The sequence below is a fragment of the Gymnoscopelus microlampas genome, assembly GCF_963454915.1.
Source record: "Gymnoscopelus microlampas genome assembly, chromosome: 2".
Classification (NCBI taxonomy): Eukaryota; Metazoa; Chordata; class Actinopteri; order Myctophiformes; family Myctophidae; genus Gymnoscopelus; species Gymnoscopelus microlampas.
The window spans coordinates 25,386,641-25,409,164 of NC_139939.1; the positions used below are offsets into that span (position 1 = coordinate 25,386,641).

The 22,524-nt window shown below is 42.5% G+C and overlaps 2 protein-coding genes across 6 annotated transcripts; one reads left to right on the forward strand and one right to left on the reverse strand.

Annotated features, from left to right (window-relative positions):
* Nucleotides 1-1,080: 1,080 nt before the first annotated feature.
* Nucleotides 1,081-14,793, forward strand: fam114a1 (family with sequence similarity 114 member A1). Of its 2 annotated transcripts, none has more exons than XM_084045012.1 (13): nt 1,081-1,145; nt 1,924-2,488; nt 5,031-5,115; nt 5,887-6,125; nt 7,496-7,630; nt 7,800-7,952; nt 9,358-9,556; nt 10,922-11,007; nt 12,379-12,579; nt 12,708-12,847; nt 12,979-13,051; nt 13,385-13,438; nt 13,729-14,793. In XM_084045012.1, exons 2-13 carry the CDS (start codon nt 2,045-2,047, stop codon nt 13,852-13,854), a joined length of 1,935 nt encoding a protein of 644 aa, XP_083901138.1. In that variant the 5' UTR covers nt 1,081-1,145; nt 1,924-2,044; the 3' UTR covers nt 13,855-14,793. The 2 variants fall into 2 exon arrangements, with proteins under 2 accessions (XP_083901138.1, XP_083901139.1); XM_084045013.1 differs by having other exon boundaries at nt 9,358-9,517; nt 13,729-14,792.
* An 846-nt stretch (nt 14,794-15,639) lies between these two features.
* On the reverse strand, nt 15,640-21,664 carry LOC311036405 (uncharacterized protein). 4 transcript variants are annotated; one of them, XM_084045086.1, is made up of 10 exons: nt 21,315-21,664; nt 20,658-20,930; nt 19,959-20,240; nt 17,955-18,050; nt 17,631-17,684; nt 17,149-17,184; nt 16,610-16,648; nt 16,479-16,505; nt 16,207-16,266; nt 15,640-15,787 (listed from the first exon to the last, which is right to left on the reverse strand). In XM_084045086.1, exons 1-10 carry the CDS (start codon nt 21,400-21,402, stop codon nt 15,729-15,731), a joined length of 1,014 nt encoding a protein of 337 aa, XP_083901212.1. In that variant the 5' UTR covers nt 21,403-21,664; the 3' UTR covers nt 15,640-15,728. The 4 variants fall into 4 exon arrangements, with proteins under 4 accessions (XP_083901212.1, XP_083901213.1, XP_083901214.1 ...); XM_084045087.1 differs by lacking the exon at nt 16,610-16,648; XM_084045088.1 differs by lacking the exon at nt 17,955-18,050 and having other exon boundaries at nt 17,631-17,680; nt 19,955-20,240.
* Nucleotides 21,665-22,524: the final 860 nt, after the last annotated feature.

A 22,524-nucleotide genomic window follows, 5' to 3' on the forward strand; every position in this document is an offset into this window, starting at 1 on the left:
CCAACCCCACTTATAGGGGCGGCTACACCGCCCAAAAATAAATGTTGAGGTGGGTGCCAGTGATTTTCAAGATTTGCAGTATTAAAGGACCACTTCACCCATTTTCAATCTTATCTTCATATAATTGTTCCTCAAACTAATGCTAATTTAGTGTACTTGGCCTGTGTCTCACAGGAGGCCTGTTGACAGTTCAGAAACCTGCTTAGGACATCATTAATGGGGAATCCAAGCTAATAGAACTACACTGCAGGCTTTATATTCCTGATTTTTGCCAGACCCAATGGGTCGGGCTTACAGAAGGGACGCACGTCATGCAAAGCCCGGCCATTCAGATTTAAACCACTAGGGGTCTGGCAGTAGCCTACCAGGTCTCCTGGTTCTAGTTTATTTTTATCTTGTTTAAAACGACTAAACCTGGCTACCGATGACGTCACTGGGAGGTTGAAAATGGGTGACCTGACGTCATGTTGATGACGTCTTAGTTAATGATACCGTCAGTCTTGCCCAAATATAGAGGGATGGCAGTCAGAAATAATGCAAGAGATAATTGACGGCGAGCTTTTCATGTTGAGAAATAAACCCCAAAATCAAGCAGCACAGCCAGGTGCTCTGAGTCTTTGATTAAACAGAGGTCTGTTATTGTCATGAGCTCTGGCTCAGCAGTCATTATCCAGAAATGTCAACTCACTGCTGAATTCAGTGATTGAACAATCACATCAAAGTAGCAATAATGTGATAAATGCATTATCTACAAACAGTTTAGAACAGTCTATGTTTAAGGTTATCAATGAAAAAAAAACGAGGGCTCGTCCGGGATTTGAACCCGGGACCTCTCGCACCCTAAGCGAGAATCATACCCCTAGACCAACGAGCCAGTACGATACCATGAGAAAATACAAGCAGTTCTACTCAGTCACTGTCTATAAATGTAACAGCATTATTCAGTATTTACTGAGTACTTCATGTGTTCATTTAAATACACACATCGCTTTGTTCAAAAGAATAATAATAAAGACAAGAATGCAAAGTCTGTTGTTGTTCTTGCTGACGTCATCCGCTCCGTGCTGCACGCGACGCGGCCGGCCTGCCGACGTGGCGGGGCGGAAGCAGCGGCGCGCGCTGTGGAGCAGAGCTGTCACGACACGGTGAGTGTGCTGTCATTTCCATACAAACAAAACAACCTTTCAGCTGTTTTGTATAACATGAAACAACAACAACAACACGTTAATATTCTGCCTGTTCTGCTATGAAGTTAACATACGTTCGTCGTTGTTGTTGCGTCACCCGGGGCAGAGTTTATTGAATCGATAGGCGTACAATGCTCTGAATCATAGCTTTCCACAGATTTTGTTAAGAAATGAAAAGCGATAATCTGGTGTATAGTTCTATGTTGTCATGTTGTTATAGTGTCCAGAATAAATTCAGCCCAAGCACCAGATGAGATTATGAAGACATGGCTAATGTGAATTTGCCATTCATATGATGTGATGATGAGCTAATTATTTTTGTCTACTACTGGGCTTATATTTTGATCACAATCCCCCCTACCAGACAGTGTCTGTAGAGAGCTGTTGATGTTTGTAAAGTTATCTCCCAAAGCAATGAAATACAGACTAGTGTAACAATGAAGCCATTGTAACTTTTTGAGAATGCAATTAAATTGTGCTGTAAAGTTCCTTTTGTTTTTACGCATTTTATTACTTTGTAGGTTACTTTTTCTTACCGTTTGTTCGGGTTCATCTCTACATAATTGTTCTCAGTGGGATAGTGCTTGGTGTGTGAACAAAATGTGTAAAAAATAAAGTAACAGTGACTGAGAGCCCAAGAGAAAACATTAATCAGCTGGATGCGTTTGCAACATCTGACCTCTGGATGGCACTGCTGTACCAGTGGTTAACCCTTACATACTTTTATCACCTGCAGGATTCTTTTCATCTTTATTCCAGATGCAGTCCAAATCAATAAAAAGACCCGTCCTTTAAAGCCTGGTCAACAGATACTGTAATATCATATTACTGGTGTGCGTGTCACTGTCCAGAACAGAATGTCCGAGCCTGCTCCCACCGTCACAGACGCCTTTAAAGATCCTCCCTCTCCACATGCCCAACCCCCCAACACTGAGCCTGACTCATCTGAGGTCATGCAACCCCCACCGGTCCCTGAGGATTTCAGTGGCTCTGAGGCCCCCGGAGAGGCCACCAGAGATGTTGAGGGAGAGGCTACTAAAGATGCTGAGGGAGAGGCTACCAAAGATGCTGAGGGAGAGGCTACTAGAGATGCTGCGGGAGAGGCTACCGGAGAGGCGACTGGACAGGACGTTGCTCAGGGAACCTGCTCCGAAGGTCTCACTGACCAGCCAGGACATGACTGTGAGAGTCACATGGTTGTATGTGAGCAACCAGGACGTGGCAGTGAGGTCCTTTTGGTTGACTGTGACCAACCGGTGAGTTTGGAGCCAGACATGCCAGCCGGAGAGGAGGAAACAGAGGTAAAGCTGAAGTTGTGTGTGTGTGTGTTTCCTGATGTATCATACAATAGAATAGAATAGTCCCCACTCCTTGGGTTGTTTTCTTTTGTCACTGTATATTTGCACATACGTGAAATTTTGTTTTCTTTTGTCACTGTAGTGTATATTTGCACATACGTGAAATTTTGTTTTTTTTTGTCACTGTATATTTACACATACGTGAAATTTGTCCTCTGCATTTACTGATTGACTGTTCTAAACAGCCTAAAATACTAGTGACCATTACAAAGTTAGACTAGAAAGTTCCTGATTAATTCCCACTTACCTATTCATATTACATATTGTGATGTCACGTGAAGCTTGACCAATCCAAAAACGGGCGGAATAATAATAATAACTAGAAAGTACTGTTCCTGAAGAAACAGTGTGGGATCGCTAAGAATGTTGATAGTACTGTTCTGTCTTACCTATTTATATTACATATTGTGATGTCACATGAAGCTTGACCAATCCAAAAACGGGCGGAATAATAAATAGTGGCAATAACATTAGTGTGATCGCTAAAGCGATCCCACAACTAGTGAAGATGACATTATTGTTATCGCTAAATGTAAATATAAAAATGTTGATATTTTGGCCGATAATAATTAGTGTCTGCTTTCACTTCTGAAGGACATGAGCACATTGGTCTACATATTTTATTATTTTTACGTTTTTCTTTGATTTGATTTGTTCTACAGGTAGACCTTTTTGAGCGGTGCAACCGCTCCTATAAGAGGGTTTAGGACCCATCCGTGGTGAATTTTTTTCTTTCCGTCGTGAAAATGTGTGTTTCGCTGTGGAAAACATGCCTGTAGGCTAAGCTTTGCAGGACGTGCTGTGATTATAGCGAGACACATGATGAAATGAACTTCAAACTTCGCAGACGCGCTGTGATTGGGTAGCGAGACGCATGATGAAATTAATAATAATGTAAAAAATCACACCCAGTGTGAAGTGGGCGGTGTGTGGTCATCACAACATGACTCACTTTAAAAAAAGGACAAATGACTTTTTTTAAAGTCCATACTGCTATTCATAGGGCTGCACATGTGTCATGTGTTTCGCTAGCCAATCACAGTCCTGAATTTGCAAAGTCAGCCAATCACATTACAGTAAGTGGTGATGACACTAGCTGTAATGTGATTGGCTGACTTTGCAAAAGTATCGATTTGCATTAACAATGGCAGGGTTAGGGGGTATACAAATCTTTTGGTCGGTGTCCAAAACTCACTTATAGGGGGCGGCTACACCGCCCCAAAAATGTAAGCACGTCACTTCGCAGGACGTGCTGTGATTGGCTACCGAGATGCATGATGAAATTAATAACTCATAAATAGCACCGCTCACTTTTTTTTTTTTTTTTTGAAAGCTTTCTGAGAAAAAAACTGATTGAATATGCTGTCTTCAATCATCACAAAAGGATTTTTCAGCTTCACATTCAAATATACATTTTATAACATAAAACATCAGCTAAGAATATTATTATTAGGATTATATTAAAGGTAGGGTAGGTGATTTTTAAATAGGTGTTAAATAGCTCTATATTCTGATAGTACTCAAACAGAAAATGCATTTTCAGGTCGGGATACCAATTGTATCCAATCAGGATAGAGAACTCGGACAGGATACAGATTAAACAAGTGAAATTAGAAGTGATGACACAAAGAAACAAGCAGACAAAATTGGGTCTCTCTCCTGATTGGCTAAGATTTTGCAACCCACCTGAAAATGTATTTTCTGTTTATTGAAGACCCAGAGAGATGGGGAGACTCCTGTTACCGAACAAACACTCTATAGCAATTGATTACTATCGAAAATAGTGCTTTAACCTTTTTAACAAAACAAAAAACAAAACGTTTTGTTTAAACCAAAACATATCATTTTACTCTACCTTTTAATATAGGTTCAATAACAATATTGCATTAAGTAAATATTGACCGATAATAATATTATGAATGATATATTGTGCATCCCTACTGGCGGTCTGGCATGTTTAACCTTGACTATGTCTCATGTAATTGATTTGTGTTGCACTCTGTTTAATACCCTGTTGTTTCTTGACTGGGGTTCACACCACTTACTCTGATCTTGCACTTTGTAAGCCGCTCTGGATAATAGCATCTGTTAAATGCCTAAAATGTAAATATATATTTGACATTTCTGCTGATCATTTTCCAGATTATACCATGGAAGCCATTGTATTCCATTCAGTTTAACAGGGTATGAAAATCAACTTGCAGAAACGGAAAATGTGCTTTACCTTTGATCAGAGTAGTCAGGACAGGTTCAGGACAGGAGCTGCTGCAATACATCACACAGACACCTTTCACTGCTAGTGTTTAACCAAGATGTTTTGTGTGTGTGTGTGTGTGTGTGTGTGTGTGTGTGTGTGTGTGTGTGTGTGTGTGTGTGTGTGTGTGTGTGTGTGTGTGTGTGTGTGTGTGTGTGTGTGTGTGTGTGTGTGTGTGTGTGTGTGTGTGTGCGTGCGTGCGTGCGTGCGTGCGTGCGTGCGCGTGTGTAGGATCCCAACCAGGCAAAAGACAAAGGATGGGGAGGCTGGGGTTCGTGGGGAAAGTCTCTTTTGAGCAGCGCCTCCAGTTCAATGGGTATGCTTCCTTCCTTTTCACCTTGTCTCCTTTTCTGTTTCCCTTGTTGTTTAGTTCATTATCTGCTCACCATGTCGGTTTGTACCCTTTTTTTGTATTTGGGCTGTACTATAACCTGATGATTATAGCAAAGTTCAGTGCATGTGAAAATAATTGATCACCTGGGCTGAGATCTGATCAGCAGCCATGCTCAAGGTTGGATAACAAGGGCAACGACAAATGCTGGCTGATATTGTTTGAACCACTTGAACCCCAGCATCCCTTTTCTGGGGGGAACATTCTCCAAAAATATCCGATCTACATGCTCACAATGCGTCGCAACGCATTGGTGAAGAGATTTGGTGTAGACCAAGAAAGAAAAACGGTCTAGTTGCAACTCAGGTCTGTTTCACTAAGACTAGAGGGTTCAATTGGTTAATTGGATACCCATAGCCTTTTTTTATTCACAATGACAACATGGAAATAGCCCAAATAGAAGATCACCCCCTCACACAGAGGGCAATTAAAGGGTGTGTGATGACAGTTCATATACAGTATATACCAGGCAGTGCAGATGGCTAGATCAGACTTTAAGTCTACCTATTTTTATATATATTTTTGCATTTTACTTTTCTTTTTATTAATCTTAGTTATATCACTTCACTTGTGTGTTTCCCATTCTTAATGCCATGTTGTGATGACACCTGCATTTCCCCACAGGGATCAACAAAGGTCTATCTATCTGTATCTATCGATCGTACATTTGCTTTACATCTGTTTCCATGACCTCAGGTCAGCTGACCCTGAGCTCAGTCAAGGATAAGGCAGGAGACGCCCTGCGCTTCCACAAGACATCGGTTGGAGAGGAGGCACAGGAAGAGGAGGGAGAGGCGCAGCACCAGGAGGAGGAGAAGATGGAGGGAGGAGGAGACGACAGAGGAGAGACTGGCCAGTCTGACCCCAGTCAGTCTCCTTCAACCACTACTAGCAGAGGAGTCTTCTCCACCTTCACACACGCTGTACAGAACACAGTGAGTGTACACACACACACACACACACACACCACACCACACACACACACACACACACACACACACACACACACACACACACACACACACACACACACACACACACACACACACACACACACACACACACACACACACACACACACACACACACACATGCACACACGAGATGCACACACGAGCGCACACACACACACACACACACACACACACACACACACACACACACACACACACACACACACACACACTTACTTGTTTATGGCAGTCCATCGTTCATATCTGCATGACCTAGTAGCTGTATGTGTGCCAGAATCACCTCTATGCTGAATTAGTTGGTGCGTTCTTAGAGATCTGTATAGTGCGGTGCTCCCATGTGATGCCCAGGATCCTTCGCAGACAGCGAATGTGAAAGGCCTCCAGAGATCTTATGTGCCGTCTGTATGGTGTCCAGGTTTCAGAGCCATACAGTAGTGTGGACACACTGCTGCCTTAGTTGTTTTTTGTTGGTGAAAACCTGTGACCTTAGGCGACCAAAGCAAGGTACTGGAAGCAAGGTTGATACGGGCTTAGATGTCTGCATACAGTTTACAGTTTCCAGAGGGGTGTTGTCAATGTAGAAGACTGGTGTGGGAGTCTGGGTAGAGCTTGGTTGGTGGACTATTTTTGTCTTCTTGATGTTGATCTGAAGACCAACTGTAGGTGGCAGCTACCATATTGAGGGCATGCTGAAGGTTCTTCAGATGTTTATGGGAGATGAGTGTAACTGCTGTGAGGAATATGTTGAAAATAACAGAAGATACATCCTTGCTTCACTCCAATTTTGACATTGAAGTGGTCAGACTGTTGTCCACCTATTAAAACCCTGGCTTGCATGCCATCATGAAACTGCTGGAGGATGGAGAGGAATTTGTATGGGACCCCAAATTGGCTGAGTATGCCCCAGAGTAGCTTTCGGTCTACTGTGTCGAAAGCCCTCGGCAGATCAATGAAAGCCATGTACAGATCTCGCTTGTGTTCTCTGGATTTCTCCTGTATTTGCCTGACGATAAAGATCTATGGGCCTGTGCAGAGAGTAGATTTAAGTGAGCGTAGTGGTGCGCAGTACCTTCTCCTATTGTGCCTCCACGTGGCAGCTACCAGCTACCCTGAGCTGCCACGTGGAGGCACAATAGGAGTCTTGGTGAAGGAGAGGCTATGTACTGACCTCGGAAGACTTACGAACCTGGCTTCCTTTACTCAGACTGGGTTGGTCAGCGGCAGGGACTGAGGGAGGAGGGTCACATGCATCCCTACATGCAACGTCTCTCTAGCATCACTACATCCTGCGACCCACACACACACACCATCATCTCTTTGTCTGCTATTAGGGAAAGTCTATGATCAGTGGGGGTCTGGATGCCTTGGAGTTCATTGGGAAGAAAACCATGACTGTTCTGGCAGAGAGTGATCCAGGCTTCAAGAAGACCAAGACTCTGATGCAAAAGACTGTATCACTGAGCCAGGTACGCATGTACATACTCACAATCTCACCCCAAACATAAGGTAAAATATCTTAAAAAACCTATGACCACTTTCCTCCTTTTCAGCAGAATCACATAACGTTTGTTTACAATGTCATTATGTTTGTATCAGAGATAGCTGTTCAACAACAGTGTTTCATTGATTGGCTAGATGCTGAAAGAAGCTAAAGAGAAGGAGCGCGAACGTCTCAGCAACCATCCAATCAGCGAGCCAACAGCCCACTACGGGATCCTGTTTGACGACTACCAGGGCCTATCACATCTCGAGGCACTGGAGATTCTGTCCAATGAGAGCGAGGCTAAGGTAAGGCTTACAAACTGTTCAAATACAATGGCAAGTAAACTAGAACCTCTGTATTGGGCAGCGGTGACCTAAAGGTCAGAGGAGAGATGCTGGCGTTCACACTGGCAGATGCAAAAGATACTAAGCTACACAGCATATCTGTCGCTTTGTATCTGACGTTGAAGCCAGTTCCACTTATTTGTAGCTTTGTAGCTGCTACAAATTTCTGATAATTCTTTGTATCTGTAACTTTTATATTTTAAATGTATGCCTTTTATTTCTTCCCAATTCCTAAATTGTAATCTATTTTCAACACTGATGTTGTTGAATGCATTGCATTACTCGACGACACTGCAAATGAGTTCAATTACTGCGTAATTTCGAGAATAAATAAATCTTGAATGAATGAATGATTCTTTATGTCGCTGGCTTCCATTGAAAATGAATGGTAGGCTGTATGTTTATAATTGCCAGTGTGAACACAGCATGAGTTTGTAATCGAAAGGTGCTCGGTTCGATTCCTTGGACTGACAGAATAATTCTGGGTGAGGAATGGCCACCACCTCCCCCTCCCCCAACACTGTTGAACTGCCCTTGAGCAAGGCACTGAACCCCCAACTGCCCCAGTGCAGCTGCTCAGTGGCCTGCAGTATACGACTGTGGTGGTACTAGGCAGATCCAATGTTTTAAAGTTTGTGTGTGTGTCTGTGTGACTGTGAAGGGGGGCGTTCCTGAAAAAGAGAATTTGTTCTCATCGAACCTCCCCTGGGTAAAATAAAGGTTAAAAAAGGGCATGTGCACAACGTTGTCTTATTGATGCCCTCTATCCTCCACTGTCTTTTAAACCACCTACCTAAACCCTAACGGACCTGAGTTGCAACTGTACTGCGCTCCTTTTTCCCTTTACACCAAATCTCTTTGCTGAAACTAGACGATATACAAGCTTGTGAGCTTGTAGATCTGCTATTTTCGGTGAATGTTCCTCCCAGAATAGGCATGCTGGGGCACAAGTGGTTAAAGCCTTAAACATACTCCACACAAGTACGCAACGCAAATGACCACACTTGGCTCAGCCGGCACAAACGCACGTCCTCAGTGAACATACTGAAAGTGCGCTCTTTTGCGCCGGTGGAGGTAATAAACCTCTTCATTTGAGATAGAGCAGAAGAGAGCGCAAATCCAAGAAGATGGCTTCATTGTGTTGTTGCCTCCCATAGAAAGCCACAATAGAAAGTGTGACATATTCCAGAACGCAACAACATGTAAATTCAATCTTGTATACCGCAGCTTGAAGTATCTGCGTCCATGTAACTCCATGGAGTATGTTTCAGGCATACCTCTCTCTCTCCTCTGTCTTATTTGTCCTTGTGGGTTATTAAATAAATTGATCTCCCTGTCTGTCTGACATGTCTCCACATCTTCTCAGGTCCAAGCGTTCCTCTCCTCCCTGGAGGAGGAAGAGCAAGACGAGGTGAAGAAGGAGCTCATCGCCATCAAGGACATCTTCATCGGTCAAGAGGAGGGGGGCAATGAGGTGGCGGAGGATGGGAGAGTGGAGAGTCAGGAGAGAGAGACAGAGGATAAGGGTGATCTAAGTTCCCAAATACACTGTTCTACCCCCCTGTGTGAGTGAGTCGGTCCGAACCCGCTGGAAGCAGAGGTGTCCCCTGAGCACTGGTACAGACTCAGATATTCAACTATGGGAAAAGAGGCAAAGGATCTTGATCCAGAAATGATGTGTTCCATATGAGCTCATTCAAAATCCTTACTTCAATGTGAGATTTCACTTTGGTTGAACGTTTTGTTTATTTTTGGGGGCATGTCAGTGTGAGGCAGACAGATTGTGGCATAAAAATAAAACAAAAGTGAAATTAAGGGGAAACCTTGACATTTGAAATTCTGGTGTTAGTGTTGTTCCCCAGCCAAACTTCTCACTCCACATAGCAGAAATGTGGAATACTAAAATGATGTCAGTAAGTACCTTGCAAAATGTCATGCTGGCCCTGGACTGAATACAAATGAAAAGCCTGCTTTACCTTTACGTAATGTGCGGCTCTTCAATGCTGTTCCTCTGGAATTGTGTTCACAGTCACACCGAGGCCTTGTCTATCTATCTGCCTGTCTACTCAGGTACTGGGGCGCTTGGTTAAGGCAGTCAGGGACGTGCACAGATAGACTCTAGGTGGTGCTAAAGCACCTGCCCTTTGCCCTCTTGACCAGAAGTGCCCTTTTGAAAAAAAGGGGGAAAAACGTTTTTTTTTTACTCAGAGTTACTACAGGGGGTCCGCCAAATCTTTATGTGATATGATTTTTCTAATTACCATAATCACTCGAAACCTAGCATCCCTTTTCTGAGGAGAGCTTTAGCCAAAAATAGCAGATCTACAAGCCCACAACGCCTCGCGCTGCGAGGCGTTGTGGGCTTGTAGATCGGCTATTTTTGGCAAAGCGGTATAGGTGTAGAGGGGAAAAAAGAGCAGACCAAGTAAACAAAAAAAAAGTATAATTTACTTGAGCACCTGCCCCTCAAAATGTCTGTGCACGCCACTGAAGGCAGTTGATTTCCCGGTAGAATATAAAACCATTTGTACTAGAGGTTTTTGGACCCCTCGTACTGCCCTACATCTGATAACCCTGGTCTAGGTGTCTGATCCTGCATTGGTGCTCAGCGGTGACTGCCCTTGACTGTGGAGATTACAAAATCACAACATCGCCACAAAAACAACAAATTGATCTGCATGATTGTTATTTTTATAATTTATTTTAATTTATTTAAACGAAGAATCAGAAGTGCACCAAATTTCTGTTGCTCCATGCAACAACAAAAAATATGTTTTGATTCATGGAGGATTTGGTGCCAGCATGGACTGACATAAAACATGGGTTAACATGAAATGAACACCAGTCTTAACAGTTCACCGAATGCTGACTTTAATGTACTGCGTGTGTGCGTGTGTGCGTGCGTGCGTGCGTGTGTGTCTCCCCAACAGCTGCTGATGGGGAAGAATTTGTTAGTACTTTGACTGAGCTACTCTTTGAGCTTCATGTCGCTGCCACACCAGACAAACTCAATAAGGTAACATCATCTTCCTTCTCTGTCTCTCTTTCATCATCATGTCTCTGAGACATCGTCCCATCCCTAACTCACCCAGAGATTTAGAAGTAATACTTAAGATGTTTCATTTGTGGAATCATGCTGCATAATTTAGCCGCATGAACCCTAGCATCCCTATTTTGGGCATGTCATAATCAGCGAACATTGCATGAAAATAGTAGATCTACACAACGCATCGCTGCACGACTGGTCTTGAGCTTGTAGATCACTATTTTCACTAATTGACGTACAATAAAGTATATAGGGTTTAAGGGGTTAATAACTTCCATGCATTACATTAGGAAACTACTGAATTAGGCAGAAGAATCAGAAAAAAAGGAAAAAAAATCAAACAGTAAAGAGGAACGTGTCAAGGATAGGCAAAAACCAAGGATATCTACATCAGGGGTCTTCAACGTTTTCAGGTCAAAGACCTCCGAGCTGAGAGAGAGATGAAGCAGGGACCCCCTCTATATTGTATAAAATTGCGTTTCAGATAAACATTTGCTGCTCTTTTTTCCTCTACACCTGTAACTCTTTGCCAAAAATAGCAGATCTACAAAATCACAATGCCTCGCGCTGCGAGGTGTTGTGAGCTTGTAGATCGCTTTTCTGAGTTCTCCTCAGAAAAGGGATGCAGTCGGTAGCGCTGTCGCCTCACAGCTAGAAGGTCCTGGGTTCGATTCCCGCAGGGGACGCTGTGGGCGCTGAGGGCGTGTTCTCTCCTCCGCGTCATCAGTGCCCATACCCAAGGTGGGGTTGGCGAAAGGGCCTCTCTGTGTGGAGTTTGCATTTTCTCCCCGTGTTCCCTAGGGTAGGTACCCTCACAAAAACATGCAGTAATCCTGGTCACTATACTGCCTCCCCCTGGCCAGCCGGGGCGCCTGATGGAGGGGAAAGGAACTGGTTGGAATAACGTGTTCCTTCCACGCACTACGTCCAACCAGGGAAACTCCCCCTGTCAGGTGACAAGAAGGTCAGTTGGCTCTCATGCATTGAAGGAGGCATGAGTTCGGCCCTGGCCTCCCTAGGTTGGCAGAGGGAAGGTGCCCAGGATTACATAGACAATTGGCACTGGGTGTAAAAAATAGGGTTACAAAATCGTGGGATAAAAAAAAAAATAGAAAAGAAAAGGGATGCTAGGGTTCAAGTGGTTAATGTAAAAAAAAAATCATATCACACAAAGATTTGGCGGACCCCCTGTAGTAACTCTGAGGACCCCCTAGGGGTCCCGGACCCCCTGTTGAAGACCCCTGATCTACATCAGCATTGTACGTATATGCTGCACATATCAGTATAGTTTCCTGATCTCCTGCCTTGCCGTGCTGACGGACACTCATTATACGTCTCCAGGCTCGAATGAGGGCCCACGATTGGGTGAAGGAGGTGGAGAATCAACCCGTCGCTACGCACACACTTGGTGGCAACACAGAAGAAGAGCTGAGGACGGAGGCTGCTCCTGGAGAAAATATGGAGGACAAGAAAGAAGAAGATGATGAAGGACAGGTGAAAGGAGAAAAGAAGGCAATGGAGAATGACTCCAGATCTGTAGAGGTAAATTGAACTAACTTACTATAAAGCGATGCTTACACAGACAAGTGTGCGTGCGTGCGTGCGTGGATATCTCTACACGCGTGGTTGTGTTTAAGTTTGCTCATGCATGTCCATGCTCCTCTATCCAGGCTGTGTACCTGTCATCAGTTGGCAGTCTGGCAGAGGTGACAGCTCGCAGTATCGAGCAGCTCCACAAGGTGGCAGAGTTGATCCTCCATGGCCAGGAGCTGGAGAAGCCAGCCAGGGACCAGGCACACATTCTCACCAGGTGTTTGTAGTGTGTTTTCTGTGTGCTTGTGTGTGTCTCTATAACTAGTGTAACTGACCGCTTTTCTGCCCTTATTTGCATGCTTGTTTGAATAGGAGCGAGGTTCACTGAAATCCACCTTTGTATTACAGGTTGACGTGTGCTATGTGTAAGGAGGTGGGCTGTTTGGCTCAGAAATTCTCAGATACACTGCTTACCATTGGGGTAAGTGTGTGTGTGTGTGTGTGTGTGTGTGTGTGTGTGTGTGTGTGTGTGTGTGTGTGTGTGTGTGTGTGTGTGTGTGTGTGTGTGTGTGTGTGTGTGTGTGTGTGTGTGTGTGTGTGTGTGTGTGTGTGTGAGAGAGAGAGAGTGTCTGTATGTGTGAGAGAGAGAGAGAGAATATTAGTTCATGATACAGACCCTGAAGACCTTGATATAGTTTAAGTGTACATTCTCACATTCAAACCACCCCATCTTTCTTTTTCTCGCATTCCTATCTCACCTTCCCTTTCATCTCACTCTCCTTTGTCTCTCTCTTTCTCTCTCTGTCTCACCCAGATCCAGAAGAAAGCAGAGGATTTGAATCCACTAGTAGACAGTGTGCTGAAAGAGGTGAGACTAAAGATCTCTCCCAGGCTGTGTGTTCTTTTAAAATATGCTAATAATCACTAGCTAAATGATTATTCACGTATATGATATGTATTGAGAGATAATACGAATGATGATGATGATTATGATGATGTCAGCGGTCACATGATGATGTTGAGAATGGTGATCGGGGACTATTATGACGATGAGGATGTTTGCGCTGTTGTGACGGACGAAGATGGTGGTGGTTATTGTTTCTATTCTGTTGTCAGTTAGTCGTATTGATGACGAAGGTATTACTCTTGGGTTCTCAGGGTTCCAACAGCACCAACTACATTCAAAATGCGTTTCTGCTGCTGCTGCCAGTGTTGCAGATCTCCCACCTCCAGACCCTGCACTCCAGAAGCACCACAGAACCACCAGCCCAGATACAGCATTAACCATGCCTTCCTGCTGCCTGTGTGAAATGCACACGTACACAGGGTGCGATTTGTAAAAAAAATAAAAAAGCATGAGGGGCCCTTTCTTAACCACTTAAGCCCAATACAACATAGTCAAAATAGCACATCTACAAGCTCATCACATCGCTTGTAGATTGTAGAGAAATGACAAAAAGGAATAACATTTGATGTGTCAAGATTGATAAATCTTGACACATTTTGACAAATTTGCCAAAAAATAGGAATGCCAGGGTTAATGTGGTTAACATGCATTATTAAATAAATTGATAATTTGTTGATAATGATATTGTCAAATATAAAAACAAAACCAGAGAGTCTACATTTCATTTTGACCAGAAGCAGGGATAAAACATATAGAGGGGGTGATATCAAAAGCAGAGGCATGGATTTCCCCCCACAGACCATACCGCTAACTGTTGCACACACTGCTTGTCTTACTATAACTATTGTTGTACAGAAAGGTATATAGAAACCGAAGTGCCATAACTACAGACAGAACGTACAGTATATACTCTTGAAGTTAACAGCTGAATATAGACCGGTTATAATGTAGTAATGGGCCCATATGCACAGGCCTATTCCATTTCACGTGTCATTGCTTGTAGGAGTGTTACATACATGTACTATGGTACGTTTTGTCACTGATTTGTGCTTAATTTTTTGCAGTGAGAAAATATTATTTAGAGGTTCATTGAGGTTAGCTGTGACCAATTCAAGACCTTGTCTTATCTTTTCACACCAAAACACAAAAAAAAAGTTCTGATGGTTTTCCTTTTTCAGTTTTGAAGGGATTTTCACATTCCTGCATATATTTGCACTCATGTCAAGAATTGTCCAATGTCACTAGACTAGAGCATTTATACTAATGAAATGAATCTTTTGAAGAAATATTTTCAGTCTATAATTTTTCTTTCTTTTTTGGGGGTGGGGGGTTACTTTGGGGTGTTAAATTGAATGAAGGTTGATTATAGATAACAAAAAAGTTACTGATCATCGTTGTTTATTATTTCTCCTACAGCCTTGTATTTTATTCTATTCTGGATATAATGTGGAAGTGGAATAATTATTCTATAACTGAATTGTATATCACTATGCTGCTATTGTATTCAAAACAAAGCCACAATGCCTTAGTCGGATCCTTGGTTCTAGCCCATAGTCACCTAAAAACTTGTTGGAGAGAAAGTGTGAATTAAATGATAGTGGACATGAACGTACACTAAACCTGTAACAAACAAACTGGATGTATTTTACCATTCTAATATCCTTTGCTTACTAAAAACAACTACTGAGAATGGAGCCATCTGTATTTTTGAACTAATGAGTGAGTAATTTCATTCCACACTTAATATATTGTGTTATACTATTACGTATTTTGGACTGAAATGTTTTATATTTAATTCTACCCCTTCCAAACCATATCGAATCAAATATTGTAGGAAATTTCAACAACCTTAGACTGAGAGCCAAGTGAAGGAAGGAAAATAATGACCATATCTGTCCAGTGCTATGAGATCTTTTTAGATGCAACCAAAATCAATAAGCTCATGGTAGTTATGGGCTATGTTTCTGCCTTAGACCACAGACTAACTCATTTAGTGGGCTGGAAAATGTGCGGGAGCCACCTCATTATGTAGGATTCAATATAGCTTCCAATGCAATGTTTATTATTCTAGCCCTCTGATAAAGTGCCCTTTGACTGTGAGATGAATGAAATGCCAAAAATAAGAATAAACATTTTAACCAACATCAATGTGAGTGATTCATTTTTTATAATTTTGATCATAATAGTAGCCAGGTGAAGGTTGTTATTTTTTCATTCTTTCCTTTTCTAACGTCTTCGCAGATGCAGCTTTCTACGCTTCCTCCTCGGTGATGGAGGACACAGAGGGATGGCCACGATGATGCAGGCGGGCTGGACCGACCAAATGGGCGAAGAACAGGAAGAGAGTAATGGAAGTAGTCAATTCCAGACTCATTTGATAGGTAAAGTAAACTAACTTTGTTTCTACAATATGAACACTGCATGTACTGTATGTGTTATGGTAAATGTATGGGGAATATTGGAAATTTCCCACATTAACAGACTGGCAAATGTTTATATTTACCAGGAAATATAGACATACAGTACCAGTCTGTTGCAAAATGTGGGAACTTCCCCACATTACCCGGGAAAAACTAAACACTACCATCATGTTCTTCAACATCTACGTTTGTATTTACCCAACATTGATGACATACATTTAAAGCAATCTACAACGCGCGTGTGTGTGTGTGTGTGTGTGTGTGTGTGTGTGTGTGTGTGTGTGTGTGTGTGTGTACCAAAATATTTACCAATATAGCCTCCAGTGCTATCATAAGACTCGTGGCCTGTGTCTCCATCCAGCAGCATATCTGGGAAGTCAGGGAGTTGTACAATACACACACACACACACACACACACACACACACACACACACACACACACAGAAACCTCAGATCTCTGTCTCTATGGTGTTTCGTTCAGTGGTGTGTGCTTTGATTAATATTGAGTTCAGAATCTTCTGTTCTTTATCTTTCTCTGTGTGGGTGTGTTACTTTTTTGTTAGATGTGTGCAATTCTCTACCTGGAATCTCGTGAATGGGTGATAGTCCTGTGCAATTGAAAACAAAACAAAACAACAAAACATCAAGATGTTGTTTAATAAAAGGTCTTTGTTTATCTAATCCATTTGGGTATAGATTTCTTTTAACTCACCTGTCCAATAGTGGGACCCAAAGGAGCGAACACCCACCCCTACTGAATGACAACTCCGCTATCAATTCTGACATCATCATCTAGGTCAGTGGTTCTCAATCATTTTCATGTCAAGGACCCCCAAATTAATATGTATTTGGCCACGGACCCCCCTCTGAAAATATTTTGTGCCAGGGACCCCCATACAAGATTTGTGTTGTGTTGTGTTTGTGTTGTTTTCAAGAATGTTTGAAAATAGCAAATCTTCAAGCTCAACAATGTGTTGTGAGCTTGTAGATAGGCTATTTTCAAATGGCTGGTGTACTGTATAATGGTTAAAGTGGTTAAACTGATTTTGATGTGTATGTTAACAAATTTCGCTAGGGATTGGGGAACCCCCTCAAGGACCCCTGGGGGACCCGGGCCCCACTTTGAGAACCATGTGATCTAGTTACAGTCCCATTTCACTGAATGATGAACATTTAAAATTGTATATGACTTTAGTTTAGATGGTGAAGTTCCCTGGGTGTTTTAGTGTAATATACCAGTCATATGTTTACCTCTTTGAATGGTCGTCTCTGCACGCATCTCTCCACCTATGGAAAACATTACATGTTATGGACTTATGCCCATAATGTTTTTTAAAGTTATTGCTAAAAGGAGCATATAAATGGAGAACATAGAAACTAGATAGTGAAAAGTAAATGGAGATAAATCTCAGTTTTATAAGTAAATACAGAAAAGTCTCAGTTAATAGAATTAAGAATGGATGTGTAATAGTGTGTCAGGTGCATGACTATGTCAAGTGTCAGGGTACTGTAGGAAATGTGTGTGTGTGTGTGTGTGTGTGTGTGTGTGTGTGTGTGTGTGTGTGTGTGTGTGTGTGTGTGTGTGTGTGTGTGTGTGTGTGTGTGTGTGTGTGTGTGTGTGTGTGTGTGTGTGTGTGTGTGTGTGTGTGTGTGCGCGCGTGTCTGCCTGTGTGTGCGTGCAAGGTAAAATATGTATGTACCCAGCACTGTTGCCTGGCTAACATTTCCCTTACCACCCAAGTCTGCATCAGAGGAGCAGCCACAGGAAGAAAACACATTGGCCCTTTCTGACATGAGAGGGGAGAGACAGTTTTCAGTTGCCTGCAAAGTATTGACCACTGTGTGTATGTGTAGTTGATTTTAGTGTAGCTTCATAAGGTTAGTGTAAATGTTTTGTCATGAATCTGCCTGGGTAAGATCAGTGTTATGGGTGAGGTTACAGTAGGTTAAGGAGATATGGAATGAATGTAAGTCAGCGTAAAACCGTGCACGTGTGTGTGTGTGTGTGCGTGCGTGCGTGCGTGCGTGTGTACGCGCGTACGCGTGTGTGCACACACCATGCCAGTTTTGGTTGATCTTTCCTATCACTGTGGTCAGTACAGTCAGCAGCAGCACAGCCAGACACAGGACTATGAACACAATCCACCACTCTACTGCAGAAAGACAACAGACAAGACGGTGAACACACACCACTGCTCTAATGTACAAGCTCTCTTTGTACAAAGACAACATAGATACTAGGGTTCAACTGATGTTCATTGTATTGAGTTGAGCTTCAGGACTTTATGGGAATAGTAACCTCTAGAATGCACCACACACTTTCACCAGCCAGAGAGGGAGAAAGGGGGGATGCAAAAAGAGAGAGAGAAACAGGAAATAGAGGGGTTAGAGAGATCTCATTTGTCTGCAAGTGAGGGTAGAGAAATAGGAAAAGAGCACTGAGTATAATAAATAATAAGTGAGAAGAGGATTGATGGGGAGGAGAGGTTGTGACATAATACTGCATGGAGAAGCAAAACCAAGAAAGTATATCGAAGAGAAACAGATAAAGTAAAGTAAGGCAGTGGTGGATATAAGGTGAAAAGATGAAAGTGAGATGGATACTGTCAATGAAAAAGTGGTCAGTTGCTTGTATCACATTACATTTTCACATGGGTGGGCCACATACATTTTCAGAGCATGTTATTTTAATGATCAATTATTCAGCTTGGATAAATGTACTTTAAGTTCTATTTATCTTTCTATTTATCACAATGAAAACTCACTATTCAAGGTTTTATAGAAAACATACCATGAAGGTTTTCCTTTTACACATTTCTTTTGATATTAATGTTATATCATCAATACAATCATAGTATTTTGCCAATTATTTGCGGGCCCACTTGCAATTTCCTCACAGGTTGAGAACCACTGCCATACATGTTGCAAAATGTCTACCTGCAGCCATGGAGGAGTAGTGCAGCATGTGATTACCAGCTGTACATTGTAACTACTGTCTTACTCGCTCTCTCTCTTATACACATTCATTGTCTGCCACTCTTTCTCTCAGATTTTGGTTATTCAAATTTCTCTGTAATCCAGTCCACGAAGATTGTTAAATGGCAATTATGTTTGTATCACCACCAGTCAATCCAAGGTTGTGATTTGAAATGTGTCAGGTTTTCATTACCCCACACTCGCTTTGTGAGGCCACCGTGAGAAGTAGTAAGGTCTGTAATTGACATTATGACTACACAAGTTAATTGTAACTGAAACTGAGCGTTGCAATTTGCTGCTTAGAAGTGTAAATCCCATAAGCCAGACAGACAGGTGCCCAATTGGCTAGTTCTAGTCCACAGCCTCGCGGGACACGTATCCCATAGCCCAGAGACAAATATGACAGTACAGTTGCCATTGACCGATTAAAACAACTGTTGAGAATTGAGGTTCTTGGCCTGTGATCGGTGTGCACAAGAAATATGATGTTGATCTGCCTTGGAGTATGTGAGATTAGCTACAGACAGACAGACATACAGACAGAGGATACCTGAAGGAGATAATCACGAGTGAGTGTGATATATTGGAAAACATTGCTACAGTGTTAGTTGTCAGTGTGAGGAAGCATAGGAGAGCAGAACAGCAAGAGAGGGAAAGAAGAAGTCCAAAATCAATAGAGCTTCGGTGGTACAGTGGCTTATTATGTAATATAACTGTGTGATATTCCGAGTTATCATGGAGTGCAGGAGGGAAGGGAACAGATAGCATGACAAGGTGGAAAGAGAGTTCAGGAGGAGACCGGCATCAAGGTGTTTGAGTTTAATTCTATTGATTCAGTTAGCAACTTGGATAGACATGGCACCTTTGAGCAAAATGGAATCAGTCTGAGGCATTATGACATTAGTTAACCAATTTCCTTTTCCTGTGCCTCGTCTAGCCTTGTCTCCTCTCCTCACCAACAGTTTTCCGTTTGTCTTTTACTCAGTATTATCCTCAATGAAACCACAAGGATTCGGAGACATAGCGACTGGATTCAGAGACGCAGCGTCTGTGGAGAGAGAGACACTCCCTTCTCTGCAACCTACCTTTTTGTGTCTGTTTCCATGGCAGCTCTCTGTTCACTGTCGCATTCGAAATGGTTTGGTTGGTTAGTTGAAGGACACAGTGCGTGTTATTGCCTGACTCTTTGGTAATCTTGCCAGGCAGATAGCAGTAGAGTGGTCTCTGTCCTTCACCCTCCTCTTTCTCTTCCTCCTCTGGGTGGAGATACAGAGAGCTGTGGTTGACGTGGCCATGCAGAGTGAGATTCACAGAGCCTGCTTTGCTGAGCCGGACTTCCACCGACACCTCCAGAGTCAAGTCCAGACCTACAGACGTAGATAGATAGAAGATGAATGGATGACACTGCAAACATGTCGCATCAATCTAACGTAACGGTATCGCTTATCGTTATGATTTCTCCAATCAATACTGAATCCTAGAGCAAAGAATGGCTGACAGAGACGACATGCCCCCATTGTAGAGAGGAAGTACTTGTTTCGATTGTTGGAAAAATATTTGCAGTTTGTTTATATGAAGTTATATGTAGTTTGTTAGGTGAGCTATTAAGAAACAGGTACAAAAAGGCAGAAATTGATAACTTTGGAGAGAAACGATGTTGAGGATATACTGTATACACACATATACATACAGGACAGATAGATAGATAGATAGATAGATAGATAGATAGATAGATGGATATACAGTTGCTTAACAACACAATATCCAACAGTCATGCGGCTCACCTGACAAAGACCTGTCGTTGTGTAGCCGTGTCATGTCTGTGTCTGTCTCACACAGGAACCAACTAGTGCCTGGATCCCTACTGATGTTGAATTCTGACCAAGACTCATTGCTCCAGTCCTCCCTGGTGCACTCAAAGTCCTGTTTCTCACTTCCTGGTGTCAGACAAGGGTCACACAAACCCTTCGCCTCTGCGTCCCCTGTCGTCTCTTTCCTTTCACGAATCCATTCTTCACAGGTTACGTAGGGCACACAGAGGAAATTGGCTCTCAGAACTACATTTTCAGAGAAAGACGGAGGAGGTAGGATTTTCAATCAATCATCCCGTTAGTGAAATTTGTGGGTTTGCGTAGAAGCATGTGCATAGCACATGTGACTACAGCATTCAAATGTTCTCTCTCACTGACACAAACACACACACACACACACACACACACACACAAAACACCAGAAAGGAAATAAAAGGAATCAAAGTATAGACTGCTAGATGCGACATACTTTGGTTTTGGGTATTGGTTTTCCATCATTCGGAGCAAGTGAAGAAAGCAGACCACAGTATGTTCAACTCAGAGCCAAAATTTGAATATAATACTAAACATACACACATATGCAGGCACCCAGTAGGGAGAGCGCCATCCTAAGCAGCGTGGTTCACCCACCTCTGTGTGGCATGAAGAATTCTGGGAGGCAGATGATGAAGGCGAGGATGATGAGGATGAGGAGTTTAGTAAGTGCCACCCTCACCATAGTTACATCACAGGAGCAAGTTTACACACACACATACACACACAAACTCACTCAAGCATAAATCGCACCTCGTGGCTTCGACTTCCTCCTTGGTTTTCAGCAAACAATTCACAAATACATTGTCTCAATGCCTTTCTAGACTTGTATGGTTTCTAATGTCTTCATGTAGTCTCAGAAACCTATCACAAAACACACACATAGAACATATATACTGTACATACATGCATATACAGTACTAGCTCGCCACTTACGTTCCGATTCTTCTTCCTGTCATTTTCTCAGAAAGTGACACTGAGACTACTTACTTATACTGTCAGCACAGTATGTAGCAATGGCTGTGTGTGTGTGTGTGTGTGTGTGTGTGTGTGTGTGTGTGTGTGTGTGTGTGTGTGTGTGTGTGTGTGTGTGTGTGTGTGTGTGTGTGTGTGTGTGTGTGTGTGTGAGAGAGAGAAGGGAAGAAACAAAGAAAGAACAAATTGCATGGTGAATTGTCTCTCCTTGGGGAGAGTTGTAGAGTTTATTTGATAATGTTTAAGAATGTTCCAGGACACAGAATTTAATGGATGTGCAGTATGATCTATGTAATTTCAATTGAATAAGTGTGTGTGTGTGTGTGTGTGTGTGTGTGTGTGTGTGTGTGTGTGTGTGTGTGTGTGTGTGTGTGTGTGTGTGTGTGTGTGTGTGTGTGTGTGTGTGTGTGAGAGAGAGCATGAGAAATATATTACTTTATGTAGGCAAACACAAATTGAATTCAACACCTTCCCTCACCTTTTCGATTGTAGCTGTCAACAAGATGAGACAAACGTCCCTATGTTAGTGATAGTGGTTCATTACCGCTGTGTAACATCCTCAGTGTTCATTTATCTCCAAAGAGTGTACAACATTTGTACTCTCTGGAGTTAAATAAGGATTTTACTGTGTGTGCGTTTTGAAACTATAGTACCTGTACCCTGCATTTAAATCCTTCGGGTTAGTTATTATTGTAATGAATTCCCTAGTACAGTATGTCCCATTGTTTGCATGCTTCATTAAAGACAGGGCAATGCACTATATATTTATGTACTTCTCTATTAAAATATGCAATTTAGGAGTGTAAGCCAGCTTGCGTCTCCAGAGGCTCGA

What these genes read in the sequence shown, in the direction of transcription:
- fam114a1 (XM_084045012.1), top strand. Translation starts at nt 2,045, where the DNA reads ATGTCCGAGCCTGCTCCCACCGTCACAGACGCCTTTAAAGATCCTCCC. An exon ending in AGACTGTATCACTGAGCCAG is followed by an intron (nt 7,631 to 7,799) that starts GTACGCATGTAC and finishes TTGATTGGCTAG; the next exon opens with ATGCTGAAAGAAGCTAAAGA. An exon ending in ACACTGTTCTACCCCCCTGT is followed by an intron (nt 9,557 to 10,921) that starts GTGAGTGAGTCG and finishes TCTCCCCAACAG; the next exon opens with CTGCTGATGGGGAAGAATTT.
- LOC311036405 (XM_084045086.1), bottom strand. Translation starts at nt 21,402, where the DNA reads ATGGTGAGGGTGGCACTTACTAAACTCCTCATCCTCATCATCCTCGCC. An exon ending in CAACGACAGGTCTTTGTCAG is followed by an intron (nt 20,241 to 20,657) that starts GTGAGCCGCATG and finishes CTACGTCTGTAG; the next exon opens with GTCTGGACTTGACTCTGGAG. An exon ending in AGAGACGACCATTCAAAGAG is followed by an intron (nt 16,649 to 17,148) that starts GTAAACATATGA and finishes GTCATTCAGTAG; the next exon opens with GGGTGGGTGTTCGCTCCTTT.